Source organism: Bombina bombina, chromosome 6 (assembly GCF_027579735.1).
Source record: "Bombina bombina isolate aBomBom1 chromosome 6, aBomBom1.pri, whole genome shotgun sequence".
In the NCBI taxonomy this organism is placed as follows: domain Eukaryota; kingdom Metazoa; phylum Chordata; class Amphibia; order Anura; family Bombinatoridae; genus Bombina; species Bombina bombina.
The window spans coordinates 37,336,171-37,357,708 of NC_069504.1; the positions used below are offsets into that span (position 1 = coordinate 37,336,171).

The 21,538-nt window shown below is 38.1% G+C and overlaps 1 protein-coding gene across 1 annotated transcript in view; it reads left to right on the top strand.

Annotated features, from left to right (window-relative positions):
- Positions 1-21,538, top strand: part of STRIP2 (striatin interacting protein 2) — a 165,819-nt gene that overhangs the window by 81,325 nt on the left and 62,956 nt on the right. Inside the window, exons 10-11 of the mRNA XM_053716370.1 lie at positions 16,430-16,527; positions 17,892-18,018. Coding sequence (XP_053572345.1) covers positions 16,430-16,527; positions 17,892-18,018 — 225 coding nt within the window. The remainder of the gene's footprint in view (positions 1-16,429; positions 16,528-17,891; positions 18,019-21,538) is intronic.

Genomic DNA, 21,538 nt, shown 5'->3' on the forward strand with positions numbered 1-21,538 from the left:
CAATAGGATTTTTTCTACCTTAATTCCGATTGGCTGATAGAATTCTATCAGCCAATCGGAATTGAAGGGACGCCATCTTGGATGACGTCATTTAAAGGAACCTTCATTCAGTCGTCGGCCGTGGAAAGAAGAGGATGCCCCGCGTTGGATGTCTTGAAGATGGACCCGCTCCACGTCGGATGGATGAAGATAGAAGATGCCGTCTGGATGAAGACTTCTGCCCATCTGGAGGACCACTTCTGCCCGTTTGGGTGAAGACATCTCCTGGTAAGCTGATCTTCAAGGGGTTAGTGTTAGGTTTTTTTAAGGGGGTATTGGGTGGGTTTTAGAGTAGGGTTGGTTGTGTGGGTGGTGGGTTTGAATAGGATTGAACTGGCATTCTATTGGCTGATTGGAACAGCCAATAGAATGCAAGCTCAATACTATTGGCTGATTGGATCAGCCAATAGGATTGAACTTCAATCCTATTGGCTGATTCCATCAGCCAATAGGATTTTTTCTACCTTAATTCTGATTGGCTGATAGAATTCTATCAGCCAATCGGAATTGAAGGGACGCCATCTTGGATGACGTCATTTAAAGGAACCTTCATTCAGTCGTCGGCCGTGGAAAGAAGAGGATGCCCCGCGTTGGATGTCTTGAAGATGGACCCGCTCCACGTCGGATGGATGAAGATAGAAGATGCCGTCTGGATGAAGACTTCTGCCCGTCTGGAGGACCACTTCTGCCCGTTTGGGTGAAGACATCTCCTGGTAAGCTGATCTTCAAGGGGTTAGTGTTAGGTTTTTTTAAGGGGGTATTGGGTGGGTTTTAGAGTAGGGTTGGTTGTGTGGGTGGTGGGTTTTAATGATGGGGGGGGAATTGTAATTTTCTTTCATGTAATTGGCAAGAGTCCATGAGCTAGTGACATATGGGATATACAATCCTACCAGGAGGGGCAAAGTTTCCCAAACCTCAAAATGCCTATAAATACACCCCTCACCACACCCAAAATTCAGTTTTTACAAACTTTGCCTCCTATGGAGGTGGTGAAGTAAGTTTGTTTCATGGGTTCTCTGTTATCAGTCGTAGAGATTCATCTCCTACCTCCCTTTTCAGATCGACGATATACTCTCAATTTACCATTAACTCTACTGATAACTGTTACTGTACTGGTTTGGCTAACTGCTATATGTGGATGGGTGTCTTTTGGTAAGTATGTTTTTTATTACTTAAGACACCTCAGCTATGGTTTGGCACTTTATGCATTTATATAAAGTTCTAAATATATGTATTGTACTTATATTTGCCATGAGTCAGGTTCATGTATTTCCTTCTGCAGACTGTCAGTTTCATATTTGGGTAATATAAACATCTTTTAAAGAAAAAATTTTCTTACCTGGGGTTTAGTCTTTTTTCAATTGACTACTTGTTGCAAATTGCGGGCAGCATTAGGCCCCCGGGTGCGTCAAATGCTAAACTTTATTGCTTCATCCTTGGCGCGAAAATATTTTTGGCGCGGAAAGATACGTCTATGGCGCAACTTCGTCATTTCCTGCGTCATACTTGACGCAGAGACCTTTCTCACTGTTGCGTCACTAGTGACGCGAGTGTGTCATTTCCAGTTATTTTTTCATTATTTCAATACCCCATTGATGTTTGCCTCTTGATTTTTTTCTTTATCAGAAGTCTATGCTATTTGCATTTTTTTCCCCATTCCTGAAACTGTCATATAAGGAAATAGATAATTTCTTTCATGTAATTAGCAAGAGTCCATGAGCTAGTGACGTATGGGATATACATTCCTACCAGGAGGGGCAAAGTTTCCCAAACCTCAAAATGCCTATAAATACACCCCTCACCACACCCACAAATCAGTTTTACAAACTTTGCCTCCTATGGAGGTGGTGAAGTAAGTTTGTGCTAGATTCTACGTTGATATGCGCTCCGCAGCAGGTTGGAGCCCGGTTTTCCTCTCAGCGTGCAGTGAATGTCAGAGGGATGTGAGGAGAGTATTGCCTATTTGAATGCAGTGATCTCCTTCTACGGGGTCTATTTCATAGGTTCTCTGTTATCGGTCGTAGAGATTCATCTCTTACCTCCCTTTTCAGATCGACGATATACTCTTATATATACCATTTCCTCTACTGATTCTCGTTTCAGTACTGGTTTGGCTTTCTACTACATGAGATGAGTGTCCTGGGGTAAGTAAGTCTTATTTTCTGTGACACTCTAAGCTATGGTTGGGCACTTTATATAAAGTTCTAAATATATGTATTCAAACATTTATTTGCCTTGACTCAGGATGTTCAACATTCCTTATTTCACACAGTCAGTTTCATTTGGGATAATGCATATGAATAATTCATTTTTTTCTTATCTTATCAATTTTGACTTTCCCTGTGGGCTGTTAGGCTCGCGGGGGCTGAAAATGCTTCATTTTATTGCGTCATTCTTGGCGCGGACTTTTTTGGCGCAAAAATTATTTTCTGTTTCCGGCGTCATACGTGTCGCCGGAAGTTGCGTCATTTTTGACGTTCTTTTGCGCCAAAAGTGTCGGCGTTCCGGATGTGGCGTCATTTTTTGGCGCCAAAAGCATTTAGGCGCCAAATAATGTGGGCGTCTTTTTTGGCGCTAAAAAATATGGGCGTCACTATTGTCTCCACATTATTTAAGTCTCATTATTTTTTGCTTCTGGTTGCTAGAAGCTTAGTCACTGGCATTTTTTTCCCATTCCTGAAACTGTCATTTAAGGAATTTGATCAATTTTGCTTTATATGTTGTTTTTTCTATTACATATTGCAAGATGTCCCACGTTGAAGCTGAGTCAGAAGATACTTCAGGAAAATCGCTGCCGGGTGCTGGAGCTACCAAAGCTAAGTGTATCTGCTGTAAACTTTTGGTATCTGTTCCTCCAGCTGTTGTTTGTACTGTTTGTCATGACAAACTTGTTAATGCAGATAATATTTCCTTTAGTACTGTTACATTACCTGTTGCTGTTCCGTCAACATCTAATATTCAGAGTGTTCCTGATAACATAAGAGATTTTGTTCCTAAATCCATTAAGAACGCTATATCTGTTATTCCTCCTTCTAGTAAACGTATAAAGTCTTTTAAAACTTCTCATTTTTCAGATGAATTTTTAAATGAACATCATCATTCTGATACTGATATTGGTTCTTCTGATTCAGAGGATTCTGTCTCAGAGGTTGATGCTGATAAATCTTCATATTTATTTAAAATGGAATTTATTCGTTCTTTACTTAAAGAAGTCCTAATTGCATTAGAAATTGAGGATTCTAGTCCTCTTGATACTAAATCTAAACGTTTAGATAAGGTTTTTAAATCTCCTGTAGTTATTCTAGAAGTATTTCCTGTCCCTGGTGCTATTTCTGAAGTAATTTCCAGGGAATGGAATAATTTGGGTAATTCTTTTACTCCTTCTAAACGTTTTAAGCAATTATATCCTGTGCCATCTGACAGATTAGAATTTTGGGACAAAATCCCTAAGGTTGATGGGGCTGTCTCTACTCTTGCTAAGCGTACTACTATTCCTACGGCAGATGGTACTTCCTTTAAGGATCCTTTAGATAGGAAAATTGAATCCTTTCTAAGAAAAGCTTACTTGTGTTCAGGTAATCTTCTTAGACCTGCTATATCTTTAGCGGATGTTGCTGCAGCTTCAACTTTTTGGTTAGAAGCTTTAGCGCAACAAGTAACAGATCATAATTCTCATAGCATTATTATTCTTCTTCAACATGCTAATAATTTTATTTGTGATGCCATCTTTGATATCATTAGAGTTGATGTCAGGTATATGTCTCTAGCTATCTTAGCTAGAAGAGCTTTATGACTTAAAACTTGGAATGCTGATATGTCTTCTAAGTCTACTCTGCTTTCTTTCCAGGGTAATCAATTATTTGGTTCTCAGTTGGATTCTATTATCTCAACTGTTACTGGAGGGAAAGGAACTTTTTTACCACAGGATAAAAAATCTAAAGGTAAATTTAGGTCTAATAATCGTTTTCGTTCCTTTCGTCACAACAAGGAACAAAAGCCTGATACTTCATCCTCAGGAGCGGTATCAGTTTGGAAACCATCTCCAGTCTGGAATAAATCCAAGCCTTTTAGAAAACCAAAACCAGCTCCCAAGTCCACATGAAGGTGCGGCCCTCATTCCAGCTCAGCTGGTAGGGGGCAGATTACGTTTTTTCAAAGAAATTTGGATCAATTCCGTTCACAATCTTTGGATTCAGAACATTGTTTCAGAAGGGTACAGAATTGGCTTCAAGATAAGGCCTCCTGCAAAGAGATTTTTTTCTTTCCCGTGTCCCAGTAAACCCAACGAAGGCTCAAGCATTTCTGAAATGTGTTTCAGATCTAGAGTTGGCTGGAGTAATTATGCCAGTTCCAGTTCTGGAACAGGGACTGGGGTTTTATTCAAATCTCTTCATTGTACCAAAGAAGGAGAATTCCTTCAGACCAGTTCTGGATCTAAAAATATTGAATCGTTATGTAAGGATACCAACATTCAAGATGGTAACTATAAGGACTATCCTGCCTTTTGTTCAGCAAGAGCATTATATGTCCACAATAGATTTACAGGATGCATATCTGCATATTCCGATTCATCCAGATCACTTTCAGTTTCTGAGATTCTCTTTCCTAGACAAGCATTACCAGTTTGTGGCTCTACCGTTTGGCCTAGCTACAGCTCCAAGAATTTTTACAAAGGTTCTCGGTGCCCTTCTGTCTGTAATCAGAGAACAGGGTATTGTGGTATTTCCTTATTTGGACGATATCTTGGTACTTGCTCAGTCTTCACATTTAGCAGAATCTCATACGAATTGACTTGTATTGTTTCTTCAAGATCATGGTTGGAGGATCAATTTACCAAAAAGTTAATTGATTCCTCAGACAAGGGTAACCTTTTTAGGTTTCCAGATAGATTCAGTGTCCATGACTCTGTCACTAACGGACAAGAGACGTCTAAAATTGATATCAGCTTGTCGAAACCTTCAGTCACGATCATTCCCTTCGGTAGCTTTATGCATGGAAATTCTAGGTCTTATGACTGCAGCATCGGACGCGATCCCCTTTGCTCGTTTTCACATGCGACCTCTTCAGCTCTGTATGCTGAACCAGTGGTGCAGGGATTACACAAAGATATCTCAATTAATATCTTTAACACCGATTGTACGACACTCTCTGATGTGGTGGACAGATCACCATCGTTTAGTTCAGGGGGCTTCTTTTGTTCTTCCGACCTGGACTGTAATTTCAACAGATGCAAGTCTGACAGGTTGGGGAGCTGTTTGGGGGTCTCTGACAGCACAAGGGGTTTGGGAATCTCAGGAGGTGAGATTACCGATCAATATTTTGGAACTCCGTGCAATTTTCAGAGCTCTTCAGTCATGGCCTCTTCTAAAGAGAGAATCGTTCATTTGTTTTCAGACAGACAATGTCACAGCTGTGGCATACATCAATCATCAAGGAGGGACTCACAGTCCTCTGGCTATGAAGGAAGTATCTCAAATTCTGGTATGGGCGGAATCCAGCTCCTGTCTAGTTTCTGCGGTTCATATCCCAGGTATAGACAATTGGGAAGCGGATTATCTCAGCCGCCAAACGTTTCATCCGGGCGAATGGTCTCTTCACCCAGAGGTTTTTCTTCAGATTGTTCAAATGTGGGGACTTCCAGAAATAGATCTGATGGCCTCTCATCTAAACAAGAAACTTCCCAGGTATCTGTCCAGATCCAGGGATCCTCAAGCGGAAGCAGTGGATGCATTATCACTTCCTTGGAAGTATCATCCTGCCTATATCTTTCCGCCTCTAGTTCTTCTTCCAAGAGTAATATCCAAGATTCTGAAGGAATGCTCGTTTGTTCTGCTGGTAGCTCCAGCATGGCCTCACAGGTTTTGGTATGCGGATCTTGTCCGGATGGCCTCTTGCCAACCGTGGACTCTTCCATTAAGACCAGACCTTTTGTCGCAAGGTCCTTTTTTCCATCAGGATCTCAAATCCTTAAATTTAAAGGTATGGAGATTGAACGCTTGATTCTTAGTCAAAGAGGTTTCTCTGACTCTGTGATTAATACTATGTTACAGGCTCGTAAATCTGTATCTAGGGAGATATATTATAGAGTCTGGAAGACTTATATTTCTTGGTGTCTTTCTCATCATTTTTCCTGGCATTCTTTTAGAATTCCGAGAATTTTACAGTTTCTTCAGGATGGTTTGGATAAAGGTTTGTCTGCAAGTTCCTTGAAAGGACAAATCTCTGCTCTTTCTGTTCTTTTTCACAGAAAGATTGCTAATCTTCCTGATATTCATTGTTTTGTACAAGCTTTGGTTCGTATAAAACCTGTCATTAAGTCAATTTCTCCTCCTTGGAGTTTGAATTTGGTTCTGGGGGCTCTTCAAGCTCCTCCGTTTGAACCTATGCATTCATTGGACATCAAATTACTTTCTTGGAAAGTTTTGTTCCTTTTGGCCATCTCTTCTGCCAGACGAGTTTCTGAATTATCTGCTCTTTCTTGTGAGTCTCCTTTTCTGATTTTTCACCAGGATAAGGCGGTGTTGCGAACTTCTTTTAAATTTTTACCTAAGGTTGTGAATTCTAACAACATTAGTAGAGAAATTGTGGTTACTTCATTGTGTCCTAATCCTAAGAATTCTAAGGAGAGATCATTGCATTCTTTGGATGTAGTTAGAGCTTTGAAATATTATGTTGAAGCTACTAAGAATTTCCGAAAGACTTCTAGTCTATTTGTTATCTTTTCTGGTTCTAGGAAAGGTCAGAAGGCCTCTGCCATTTCTTTGGCATCTTGGTTGAAATCTTTAATTCATCATGCTTATGTCGAGTCGGGTAAAACTCCGCCTCAAAGGATTACAGCTCATTCTACTAGGTCAGTTTCTACTTCCTGGGCGTTTAGGAATGATGCTTCGGTTGATCAGATTTGCAAAGCAGCAACTTGGTCTTCTTTGCATACTTTTACTAAATTCTACCATTTTGATGTGTTTTCTTCTTCTGAAGCTGTTTTTGGTAGAAAAGTACTTCAGGCAGCTGTTTCAGTTTGAATTTTCTGCTTATAATTTCAGTTTTTTTCATTTAATCTTTATTTTGGGTGTGGATTATTTTTCAGCGGAATTGGCTGTCTTTATTTTATCCCTCCCTCTCTAGTGACTCTTGCGTGGAAAGATCGACATCTTGGGTAGTCATTATCCCATACGTCACTAGCTCATGGACTCTTGCTAATTACATGAAAGAAAACATAATTTATGTAAGAACTTACCTGATAAATTCATTTCTTTCATATTAGCAAGAGTCCATGAGGCCCACCCTTTTTTGTGGTGGTTATGATTTTTTTGTATAAAGCACAATTATTCCAATTCCTTATTTTTTATGCTTTCACACTTTTTTCTTATCACCCCACTTCTTGGCTATTCGTTAAACTTATTTGTGGGTGTGGTGAGGGGTGTATTTATAGGCATTTTGAGGTTTGGGAAACTTTGCCCCTCCTGGTAGGAATGTATATCCCATACGTCACTAGCTCATGGACTCTTGCTAATATGAAAGAAATGAATTTATCAGGTAAGTTCTTACATAAATTATGTTTTTGCTTTATATGTTGCTTTTTCTCTTACATTTTGCAAGATGTCTGATCCTGCCTCAGAAGTTTCTGCTGGAACATTGCTGCCTGACATCGGTCCTACCAAAGCTAAGTACATTGGTTGTAAAATTGTTAAAATTATTTCACCGAATGTCATTTGTAATAGTTGTCATGATAAACTTTTACATGCAGTTAGTGTATCCATCAGTAATAGTACATTGCTTGTTGTAGTTCCTTCAACTTCTAAATGTGCATGATATACCTGTAAATTTTAAAGAATTTGTTTCTGATTCTATTTTGAAGGCTTTGTCTGCATTTCCACCTTCTAATAAATGTAAAAGGTCTTTTTAAACTTCTCATTTAGTTGGTGAAATTTCAAATCTCCAACAACATAATTTATCTTCTTCTGATGAGGATCTATCTGATACAGAAGATCCTTCCTCAGACATTGACACTGAAAAATCTACTTATTTATTTAAAATAGAGTATATGTGTTCTTTATTAAAAGAAGTGTTAATTATTATTGGATATTGAGGTAACCAGTCCTATTGACGTTCAGTCTAATAAACGTTTAAATGCTGTTTTTAAACCTCCTGTGGTTTCTCCAGGGTTTTTTTCCTATTCCTGAGGCTATTTCTGATATGATTTCTAAGGAATGGAATAAGCCAGGTACTTATTTTATTCCTTCTTCAAGGTTTAAAAAATTGTATCCTTCACCAGCAAAATCTATAGAGTTTTGGGAAAAAATCCCCAAGTTAATGGGGGCTATTTCTATTCTTGCTAAACGTACCACTATTCCTATGGAAGATAGTACTTCCTTTAAGGCCCTTTTATATTCAGGTCATCTTCTTAGACCTGCAATTTCTTTGGCTGATGTTGCGGCTGCATCAACCTTCTAGTTGGAGAATTTAGCGCAACAGGAATTGGATTCTGACTTATCTAGCATTATTCGCCTATTGCAATATGCTAATCATTTTATTTGTGATGCAATTTTTGATATTATCAAAATTGATGTTAGATCCATGTCTTTAGCTTTTTTAGCTAGAAGAGCTTTGTGGCTTAAATCTTGGAATGCTGATATGACATCTAAATCTAGATTACTATCTCTTTCTTTCCAAGGTAATAATTTATTTGGTTCTCAGTTGGATTCTATTATTTCAACTGTCACTGGGAGAAGGGAGTTTTTCTTCCTCAGGATTAAAAACCTAAGGGTAAATCTAAGGCTTCTAACCTTTTTCGTTCCTTTCGTCAGAATAAGGAACAAAAACTCAATCCTCCCCCCAAGGAGTCTGCTTCCATTTGGAAGCCTTCCTCAAATTGGAATAAATCCAAGCCATTTAGGAAACCAAAGTCAGCCCCTAAGTCTGCATGAAGATGCGGCCCTCATTCCAGCTCAGCTGGTAAGGGGCAGATTAAGGTTTTTCTAGGATATTTGGATAAAATCTGTCCAAAATCAATGGATTCAGAGCATTGTCTCTCAAGGGTATCGAATAGGATTCAGAGTGAGAAGATTTTTTCTCTCACGTATCCCAGTAAATCCAGTAAAAGCTCAGGCTTTCCTGAAGTGTGTTTCAGACCTGGAGTCTTCAGGGGTAATCATGCCAGTTCCTCCTTAGGAACAAGGTTTGGGGTTTTATTCAAATCTATTCATTGTTCCAAAGAAGGAAAATGTATTCAGACCAGTTCTGGATCTGAAAATTTTTGAATCGTTATGTAAGAGTACCAACTTTCAAGATGGTGACTATAAGGACCATTCTGCCTTTTGTTCCGCAAGGACATTATATGTCCACAATAGACTTGCAGGATGCATACCTTCATATTACGATTCACCCAGAACATTATCAGTTTTTGAGATTCTCTTTTCTAAACAAGCATTACCAATTTGTTGCTCTTCCATTTGGTCTAGCAACAGCTCCAAGAATCTTTTCAAAGGTTCTGGGTGCCCTACTCTCTGTAATCAGAGAACAGGGTATTGCGGTGTTTCCTTATTTGGACGATATCTTGGTACTAGCTCAGTCTTTGTGTACTGCAGAATCTCACACCAATCAACTAGTGTTGTTTCTTTGGAAACATGGTTGGAGGATCAATTTACCAAAAGTTTCTTGATTCCTCAGACAAGGGTCACCTTTTTATGTTTCTAGATAGATTCAGTGTCCATGACTCTGTCTCTAACAGACAAGAGACATTTTAAATTGGTTGCAGCATGCCGGCACCTTCAGTCTCAGTCATTCCCTTCAGTGGCTATATGCATGGAAGTTAGGTCTCATGACTGCAGCATCGGACGCGATCCCCTTTGCTCGTTTTCGCATGAGACCTCTACAGCTTTGTATGCTGAATCAATGTACGACACTCTCTGACTTGGTGGTTAGATCACCATCGTTTAGTTCAAGGGGCCTCTTTTGTTTGGCCAACCTGGACTGTGATCACAACAGATGCGAGTCTTTCAGGTTGGGGAGCTATTTGGAGATCTCTGACAGCACAAGGGGTTTGGAAATCTCAAGAGGCGAGATTACCAATAAATATTTTAGAACTCCGTGCAATTCCCAGAGCTCTTCAGTCTTGGCCTCTGCTAAAGAGAGAACCATTCATTTGTTTTCAGACAGACAATATCACAACAGTGGTATATGTCAATCATCAGGGTGGGACTCACAGTCTCCAAGCTATGAAGAAGTATCTCGGATACTTGTTTGGGCGGAATCCAGCTCTTGTCTGATCTCTGCGGTGCATATCCCAGGTGTAGACAATTGGGAGGTGAATTTTCTCAGCCACCAGACTTTTACATCCAGGGGAGTGGTCTCTCCATCCAGATGTGTTTTCTCAGATTGTTCATTTGTGGGGTCTTCCAGAGATAGATCTCATGGCCTCTCATCTAAACAAGAAACTTCCCAGATACCTGTCCAGGTTCAGGGATGTTCAGGCGGAAGCAGTGACACTTCTTTGGTGTTATCATCCTGCTTACATTTTCCTGCCTCTAGTTCTCCTTCCAAGAGTGATCTCTAAAATCATCATGGAACAATCATTTGTGTTGCTGGTGGCTCCAGCATGGCCATACAGGTTTTGGTATGCGGATCTGGTTTGGATGTCCAGTTGCCCGCCTTGGCCACTTCCGTTCGGCCAGACCTACTATCTCAAGGTCCGTTTTTTTCCATCAGGATCTCAAATCATTAAATTTGAAGGTATGGAAATTAAACGCTTAGTACTAAGTCATAGAGGTTTCTCTGACTCAGTGATTCATACTATGTTACAAGCTCGTAAATCTGTTTCTAGAAAGATTTATTATAGAGTTTGGAAGACTTACATTTCATGGTGTTCTTCTCATAAAATCTCTTGGCATTCTTTTAGAATTCCTAGAATTTTAGTTTATTCAGGACGGTTTGGATAAGGGTTTGTCTGCAAGTTCCTTGAAAGGACAAATTTGCGCTCTTTCTGTTTTTCACAGAAAGATTGCTATACTTCCTGATATACACTGTTTTGTACAGGTTTTAGTTCTTATTAAACCTGTTATTTAATCAATTTCTCCTCCTTGGAGTCTTATTTTGGTTCTGACGACTTTACAGGTTCTTCCATTTGAACCTATGCATTTTTTGGACATTAAACTACTTTCTTGGAAAGTGTTGTTCCTTTTGGCCATCTCTTCTGCTAGAAGAGTTTCTGAGTTATCTGCTCTTTCTTGTGATTCTCCTTTTCTGATTTTTTCATCAGGATAAGGCAGTTTTGCAGACCTCTTTTTAATTTTTATCTAGGTTGTGAATTCTAACAACATTTGTAAAGAAATTTTTGTCTCTTCCTTGTGTCCTAATCCTAAGAATTGTTTGGAAAGTTCCTTACATTCTTTGGATGTGGTAAGAGCTTTCAAATATTATGTGTAAGCTACTAAAGATTTCAGGAAGACTTCCAGTCTATTTGTTTTATTTTCTGGTCCTAGGAAAGGTCAGAAGGCTTCTGCTATTTCCTTGGCTTCTTGGTTGAGACCTTTGATTCATCAAGCTTATTTGGAGTCGGGTTAGGCCCCGCCTCAGAGAATTACAGCTCATTCTACTAGATCAGTCTCCACTTCGTGGGCTTTTAAGAATGAAGCTTCAGTTGATGAGATTTGCAAAGCGGCAAGTTGGTCCTCTTTGCATACATTTACTAAATTCTACCGTTTTGATGTATTTGCTTCTTCGGAAGCAGTTTTTGGTAGAAAAGTTCTTCAGGCAGTTTTTTTCTTTCAAATGAAATAAACTTATATTTTTGGGTTGTGGATTAATTTTTTTCAGCAGATTATGGCTGTTTTTATTTTATTCCCTCCATCTCTAGTGACTCTTGAGTGGAGATCCACATCTTGGGTATTGCTATCCCATACGTCACTAGCTCATGGACTCTTGCCAATTACATGAAAGAAAACATAATTTATGTAAGATCTTACCTGATAAATTAATTTCATATTGGCAAGAGTCCATGAGGCCCACCCTTTTTATGGTGGTTATGATTTTTTGTATAAAGCACAATTATTTCCAAATTTCCTTTGTTGATGCTTTCTACTCCTTTCTTTATCACCCCACTGCTTGGCTATTCGTTAAACTGAATTGTGGGTGTGGTGAGGGGTGTTGTTTAGATAATTTTATTTAATTGTAAATAATTGTATTTAATTTTGGTAATTAATTTAATTGTAGTGTTAGGTGTAATTGTAACTTAGGTTAGGTTTTATTTTACAGGTAAATTTGTCTTTATTTTAACTAGGTAGTTATTAAATAGTTAATAACTATTTAATAACTATTGTACCTAGTTTAAATAAATACAAAGTTACTATTAGTTATATTGTAGCTAGCTTATGGGTTTTTTATAGGTAAGTATTTAGTTTTAAATAGGAATAATTTAGTTAATTGTAGTAATTTTATTTAGATGTATTTAAATTATATTTAAGTTAGGGGGTGTTAGACTTAGGTTTAGGGGTTAATAACTTTATTATAGTGGCGGCGACGTTGGGGGCGGCAGATTAGGGTTAATAAATGTAGGTAGGTGGCGGCGATGTTAGGGCCGGCAGATTAGGGGTTAATAATATTTAAATAGTGTTTGCGATGCGGGAGTGCGGCGGTTTAGGGGTTAATATATTTATTATAGTGGCGGCGATGTCCGGTTCGGGGTTAAAATATTTATTTTAGTGTTTGCAATGTGGGGGGCCTCGGTTTAGGGGTTAATAGTTAGTTTATGGGTGTTAGTGTACTTTTTAGCACTTTAGTTAAGAGTTTTATGCTACGGCATTGTAGTGCAAAACTCTTAACTACTGACTTTAAAATGCAGTACCAGTCTTGACAGGAGAGGGTCTACCGCTCACTTTTGGTCAGACTCGTAATACCGGCGCTATGCAAGTCCCATTGAAAATATAGGATACGCAGTTGACGTAAGTGGATTTGCAGTATTTCCGAGTCTGGCCAAAAAAGTGAGCCGTGCCCCTGTACCTTCAAGACTCGTAATACCAGCGGGCGTTAAAAAGCAGCGTTAGGACCTCTTAACGCTGCTTTTTAAGGCTAACGCACAACTCGTAATCTAGTTATGAAGGAAAAGATTTTGAACCTTTATTTTTTATACATGAATTGTCTGCCTAAGTGTTTTGTTTCGTATCTTTAATTTTTGCTTAAAATAATGCAATTGTAAGAATTATGCCTAAACACTTAAGGAGCAGTGCATAAGCATATGAAATACTCAATTAACAAGAATAGACTATACAGGCTAAGTAAACCTGATAGTCTTAAAGAAATGCTTATGTTGCACTGTGAACAATGGATTGTAGTAAATAATTCGGTAGATTACTGGAACTTGTGGTTGAAAAAGAATTTGTGTCATCAAATTAAAATATAACCTTTATTAGTTTTATCTATAAAAAAGACAGCATAAATAGTGTGTGTATGCTACCCTGGAGAGAGTTAAAAACACACTCTCTGTTGATTATATGATACTTAGCTTGTTTGATATCACTGATATAGAATACTTGGTAAACCAGTTTTAAGACCGAGTTTATATTATAGGTGTATCTGTATATTTATCTATCTAAGGACTGTGTGGCCTAATATCTGGCCAGTCCTAGAGATTTTCCCAAATGGGTATTTATATATGGTATACCTATTATACTTAAACTTAATGGTTTTTATAGATAAATAGGCTTTAAGGCACTGTGAACATCAATGTCCAGTTATATAGCCAGTATACAGTGAGCTAATACCAATGTATGCACTTGCAATAAAATATCTGTGGAGACTGGGAGGTCTGGAGGATTACCTATGTGGCAGTCTCTATATTGTATCACCAACACTTGATTATTGGGTTAACTTAGCAACTCTGATTGATATTAATTAGGTTCAGTATGATTGTGCACATAATATTGCATCAAGAGATAAGTTCAGTTACACAGGTGCAGCTGTTAACCATTTTTTAAAAGCTATGGTAAATAATGATAGCTGCTGCTTGAGCCTGTGAAAAACAGACTTGTTTTTTCTGTCACTCAGTTTTGACTGCAGTAGTATTACAACATTACTAAATTACAGCTTGTGTCTAAATTTTTTATTAACTTAGTAATGACACCTGTCAGTTGTATTCTTTTTATGGTAGTGTACGATATTGTGTAGACAAAATTGTCTTTAAAACGTAATCCCCCAGATATTGTATTACCCACTCGTTATCATATTATGTTATGCAAGTGCAGCGGTTACCCATTTTTATATACTGGGATAAATAGTAATAGCTTCAGCTTAAGCCTGTGAAAAGCCACAGGTTACCAAGTACTAATTAAGAAAAGTTTTTTTTAAGCTAAGATATTATTTCTAATTATTACAACAAGAGAGGCAGTTAAAAAATAGCGAGGACCCCTGACGCAGCGTTTCTCTAACGCATCCTCAGAGGGGTCCCTCTGAGGATGCGTTAGAGAAACGCTGCGTCAGGGGTCCTCGCTATTTTTTAACTGCCTCTCTTGTTGTAATAATTAGAAATAATATCTTAGCTTAAAAAAAACTTTTCTTAATTAGTACTTGGTAACCTGTGGCTTTTCACAGGCTTAAGCTGAAGCTATTACTATTTATCCCAGTATATAAAAATGGGTAACCGCTGCACTTGCATAACATAATATGATAACGAGTGGGTAATACAATATCTGGGGGATTACGTTTTAAAGACAATTTTGTCTACACAATATCGTACACTACCATAAAAAGAATACAACTGACAGGTGTCATTACTAAGTTAATAACAAATTTAGACACAAGCTGTAATTTAGTAACGTTGTAATACTACTGCAGTCAAAACTGAGTGACAGAAAAAACAAGTCTGTTTTTCACAGGCTCAAGCAGCAGCTATCATTATTTACCATAGCTTTTAAAAAATGGTTAACAGCTGCACCTGTGTAACTGAACTTATCTCTTGATGCAATATTATGTGCACAATCATACTGAACCTAATTAATATCAATCAGATTTGCTAAGTTAACGCAATAATCAAGTGGTGGTGATACAATATAGAGACTGCCACATAGGTAATCCTCCAGACCTCCCAGTCTCCACAGATATTTTATTGCAAGTGCATACATTGGTATTAGCTCACTGTATACTGGCTATATAACTGGACATTGATGTTCACAGTGCCTTAAAGCCTATTTATCTATAAAAACCATTAAGTTTAAGTATAATAGGTATACCATATATAAATACCCATTTGGGAAAATCTCTAGGACTGGCCAGATATTAGGCCACACAGTCCTTAGATAGATAAATATACAGATACACCTATAATATAAACTCGGTCTTAAAACTGGTTTACCAAGTATTCTATATCAGTGATATCAAACAAGCTAAGTATCATATAATCAACAGAGAGTGTGTTTTTAACTCTCTCCAGGGTAGCATACACACACTATTTATGCTGTCTTTTTTATAGATAAAACTAATAAAGGTTATATTTTAATTTGATGACACAAATTCTTTTTCAACCACAAGTTCCAGTAATCTACCGAATTATTTACTACAATCCATTGTTCACAGTGCAACATAAGCATTTCTTTAAGACTATCAGGTTTACTTAGCCTGTATAGTCTATTCTTGTTAACTCGTAATCTAGGCCTGCAGTAAGTAAAATTAATGGTAGTATTTAAGTAGTAATAGAACCTGACTGCCTCCTGCTGTACCCAGTGCTACAGAATTTGGCGCAAGTATACAATATAGACAGTGATGATAATGAATTGGTTTCCCTTCAATATCAGTGCACATGAATCTGACATTAAAAGGATAGAAAAGTCAAAATTAAACTTGCAGGATTCAGACAGAGCAGGTAATTTTAAGTAATTAACTTCTATTTTCAAATTTGCTTCCTTCTCTTGGTATCCATTATTGAAAAAAAATATGCACATATCATACACCAGTGGGAGCTAGCTGCTGATTTGTCTCTTGTGATTGGCTATCTAGATGTGTTCAGCTAGTTTCCAGTAGTGCAATGCTGTTCCTTCAGCAAAGAATAACAAGAGAGTGAAACAAATTTGATAACAGAAGAAAGTTGGAATGTTGTCTAAAATTGAACGTTCTATCCAAATCATGAAAGAAAATGTTGGGGATTCCCGTCCCTTTAAGATTAAAGTTAGAATGATTGATAATGTGATTATCAAAATCTAAATATTAAACATAAAGAATACATTTTCTCCTACGATTGTTTCTACGCGCATGTGGGGTTGTTATTGTTTTGCTTCAGCAGACCTCTCAGGATGGTGAGCCTGATTCAGCTAGTGTGACATCCCATGCCCAGGCATAACACTTAGTCTCTTATTAGATTTGGGAGATCATTTTCTAAATTGCACAATTTTCTGCTGTCCTGCAGATCGCCCTTCTAAAACTACTCCTGGCAGCTGCTCCCACATCAAAGGCCAAGACAGACTCCATTAATATTCTCGCTGATGTCCTTCCTGAAGAGATGCCGTGAGTAATAACATATTTGTACGGTATATAATTCATTTGCAGGGTTTTCCTTAGTTTGATCTTTTTGATGCAGGAGATTGTCATGATTAGGAGTGAACAGCAATTTACGTTTAGTCATAAATAAAATTAAAAATAATTAAATATTGTTTGTATGAATCAGAATATTTTTTTAAAACTATTTTTAAAACAATCATTGGGAAACAAATTCCTGTATGTGTGGTGGCTATAACGCTTGGCAATAATTGTATGAGAATATCATCCAAAATCCCTTCTGTTCTTAAGCCTACACAAAAAAAGCTGTGAACGACCTGGCAAAAAGCCTTGGTATTGTAGTCAAACAGGAAGTGCACTGGAAATTAACCTGAGAAAGCTGAAATGTATCTAGATCAGTGACCCCCAAACTAGATGTGTGTCTAGTTCACGTAGTTTCTCCCTTTTGATACAATTTGTATTGGTTCATTTTAATTAATACATTTTAGACAAAATTAGTTCAGATTTTTTTTTACAAACTAGAAATGAAAACCTTTTTGCACGTCTATACCAAACTGCTCAGGGGGCCCATCTGGGCTCTAAAAGGGTTTTTGTGTGTCTGTTTTTTCACCATACAGATAACAGTAAAAGAGTAGCTGAAGGATAACTAGACACCGGGCTCAATGGTTCAACTTATTACATTCATATTGAAAATGTAATAATCATCTCATATTAAGAACATAGAAAGCATCAAATTGCTATAACATTAAAGGATTCATTGGCGAGTTATTAAAAAAGTAAGGCACTTTTCAAAACATTAGAGCCAACAGAACCAGGGAATTTTATTGGGGCCCTTTGAGGGGAACTTTAGGGCTAGAGTTGAGAAACACTAGGCTTGTGCATTTGTGTACTTCATTAGCAAACAAATGCCAAATATGGCGGTCACCACCGGCATTCGGCTCTTTTCAGGGCCAGATTTCTTCTTATGTGCAAATCCAGATCTTTGTGTGTTGCACTTTCACAAGAAGAAATCCGGCTCCGAAAATAGCCGAACGTGTGGCCGCTGGCTTTAGTTTACTAATGAAGTAGACAAATTCAAATGCCTAAAACACAGTTGTTCTGCATAACGTTATCACAGAGAACTACTGAAATCGGAGAGATTCTCAGTTGAGTCATTAGTATCAAGAGCACTAAAGTGTTGTTACTTTTAATAATATTTAATAATTATTTTGGGTAAACTTTGTGGGTATCGCATACAATTACTAAAAACAATCTATTTAAAAGGATTAGATTTATTAAAGTAGGGTGAGCATGGCTTAAAATCAAGTAGCACTAAAGGGATCAGCTATAAACTAATATGATAGGAAGTAATGAAGAGTTTACTTTATCCCCAGGATCACCGTCCTGCAGAGCATGAAGTTGGGAATCGATGTGAACCGTCACAAGGAGATTATAGGGAAGAGCGCCTCGGCCCTGCTTCTTCTGCTGCTCAAACACTTCAAGCTGAACCACATCTACCAGGTGAGCCCTGAAACGCAGCGCAACATCTGTACTGTAGTCGAGACCCCTTACGCACATTCGTTTTGTAGAGAGGTTAGAATGTAAGCTCACAAGTCCATCACTCCCGTCAATCATCTCATGTGAAGGTGTTTTACAGCTGACTTAATTACGTAGTGCGCTCTACCACATATATTGTTCATGTAAACGTCTTCTCATTATTGTACGCTTAAAGGGACACTCAATCAAAATGAAACTTTCATTATTCAGATAGAGCATGCTATTTTAAACAACTTTCCAATTTACTTCCATTAACAAAATATGCACAGTCTTTTTATATTTAAACTTTTTGAGTCACCAGCTCCTACTGAGCATGTGCAAGAATAAGTGTGTATGCATTTGTGAATGGCTGATGGCTGTCACATGGTACGTGTATGCATTTGTGATTGGCTGATGGCTGTCACATGGTACAGGGGGAGTGGAAAAAGACATAACTTTTAAAATTGTCAGAAAAAAAATCTACTACTCATTTGAAGTTCAGACTAAGTGCTATTGCAGTGTCTTGTTATCTTTAATTTGTTGATTATGCAAATCTACTGTGTTGACTGGTCCTTTAATTCTATACCTAATATCACAAGTATAAAGCCATAGCATACATAAATACATTCTAATAATAGAATAATAAACAATAGAACCTTTTCGATTTAAAGAAGTAGCAAAAAACTACAAAATAGAAGAGACTAATTATAACATAAGTACAACTCGTTTGCCAAACACTTGCTGCTTACAGAATTTTAGATTAGAAACCAAATTAAAGGGACAGTAAAGTCAAAATTAAACTTTCATGTGATTTTAAACAACTTTCCTATTTACTTCTGTTATCAAATTTGCTTCATTCTCTTGGTATCTTTTATTGAAGAGTAAAACTAGGTAGGCTCATAAGAGCTCAGGAGTGTGCATGTGTCTTTAGTAATTCTATGGAGCAGTGTTTCTCCTGTTAAGTGTAGTCAGTCCACGGGTCATCATTACTTATGGGATATTAACTCCTCCCCAACAGGAAGTGCAAGAGGATCACCCAAGCAGAGCTGCTATATAGCTCCTCCCCTCTACGTCACACCCAGTCATTCTCTTGCACCCAACTAATAGATAGGATGTGTGAGAGGACTGTGGTGATTAAACTTAGTTTTTTATATCTTCAATCAAAAGTTTGTTATTTTAAACGACACCGGAGTGTGGTGTTTCCTTCTCAGGCAGAATTTGAAGAAGAATCTACCTGAGTTTTTGTATATGATCTTAGCGGACGTAACTAAGATCCGTTTGCTGTTCTCGGCCATTCTGAGGAGTAAGGTAACTTCAGATCAGGGGACAGCGGGCAGGTTCACCTGCAAAGAGGTATGTTGCAGTATATTATTTTCTAAGGAATGGAATTGACTTTGAAAATACTGCTAATACCGATATAATGTAAGTACAGCCTTAAATGCAGTAGTAGCAACTGGTATCAGGCTGACATGTATATATGTTAACACTTAAGTATTTCTGGGGAATGGCACTTCACTGGGAAAATACTGTATGCATATATCTTTTAGCCTAACTTGCAGTGGGAGCGACTAACAGCAGGCTTTTTAAAGACATTTCATATATTTGATTTTAAACGTTTGCTGGCATGTTAAATCGTTTAATTATCTGAGGTACTTGGTGAAAATTGTTTTGGGCTTTATTTTCCACATGGCTGTCGTTGTTTTAAATTAAAACAGTTTACTGAGCTCCCCTCACTGTTGTAGTGTGAGTTGGAGAGGCCTATTTTGGCGCTTTTACTACGCATCAGAAATTCAGTCACAGTCTGTCTTTTTCTCCCTGCATGATCCAGGACGTCTCCACAGAGCTCAGGGGTCTTCAAAACTAGTTTTGAGGGAGGTAATCACTCACAGCAGACCTGTGAGACTGTGCTTGACTGTGATAAAAACGTTTATATTGTCAATTGTTATACGTTTTTTTCTGATATTAAGGGTTAATCATCCATTGCTAATGTGTGCAATCCTTTGCTAATTTTGGTTTATATAACTAATCCGGTTCATTGTTATTCAACTGTGACAGTTTTTGTGTGCTTCTTAAAGGCACAGTAACGTTTTTACATATTGCTTGTAAATTTAGTTGAAAAGTATTTCCAAGCTTGCTAGTCTAATTGCTAGTTTGTTTAAACATGTCTGACTCAGAGGAAACTCTTTGTGCAATATGTTCAAAAGCCGAGGTGGAGCCCAATAGAAATTTATGTACTAATTGCATTGATGCTACTTTAAATAAAAGTCAATCTGTACATGTTAAGCAACATTCACCAGACAACGAGAGGGAAGTTATGCCAACTAACTTGCCTCACGTGTCAGTACCTGCATCTCCCGCTCAGGAGGTGCGTGATATTGTAACGCCAAGTACATCAGGGCGGCCATTACAAATCACTTTACAAGACATGACTAATGTTATGACTGAAGTTTTGTCTAAATTGCCAGAACTTAGAGGAAACGAGATCACTCTGTAATGAGAACAGAGTATACTGATAATGCTAAGGCCATGTCTGATACTGCGTCACAATATGCAGAGCATGAGGACGGAGAGCTTCATTCTGCGGGTGACGGATCTGATCCAAATAAATTGGATTCAGACATTTCAAATTTTAAGTTTAAGCTGGAAAACCTCTGTGTGTTGCTAGGGGAGGTGTTAGCGGGTCTGAATGATTGTAACACAGTTGCAATCCCAGAGAAAATGTGTAGGTTGGATAAATATTTTGCGGTACCGACGAGTACTGACGTTTTTCCTATACCTAAGAGACTTACTGAAATTATTACTAAGGAGTGGGACAGACCTGGTGTGCCTTTCTCACCCCCTCCTATATTCAGAAAAATGTTTCCAATAGACACCACCACGCGGGACTTATGGCAAACGGTCCCTAAGGTGGAGGGAGCAGTTTCTACTTTAGCTAAGCGTACCACTATCCCGGTGGAGGATAGCTGTGCTTTTTCAGATCCAATGGATAAAAAGTTAGAGGGTTACCTTAAGAAAATGTTTGTTCAACAAGGTTTTATATTACAACCCCTTGCATGCATTGCGCCTGTCACAGCTGCGGCTGCATTTTGGTTTGAGTCTCTGGAAGACACCCTTGACTCAGCGACATTAGATGAGATTTCACTTAAGCTTAAAACCCTTAAGCTAGCTAATTCATTTATTTCTGATGCCGTAGTACATTTAACTAAACTTACGGCTAAGAATTCCGGATTCGCCATTCAGGCACGCAGAGCGCTGTGGCTAAAATCCTGGTCAGCTGATGTAACTTCTAAATCGAAATTACTTAACATACCTTTCAAGGGGCAGACTTTATTCGGGCCCGGTTTGAAAGAAATTATCGCTGATATTACGGGAGGTAAAGGCCATTCCCTGCCTCAAGACAGAGCCAAACCTAGGGCTAGACAGTCTAATTTTCGTGCCTTTCGTAACTTCAAGGCAGGAGCAGCATCAACTTCCTCTGCTCCAAAACAGGAAGGAGCTGTTGCTC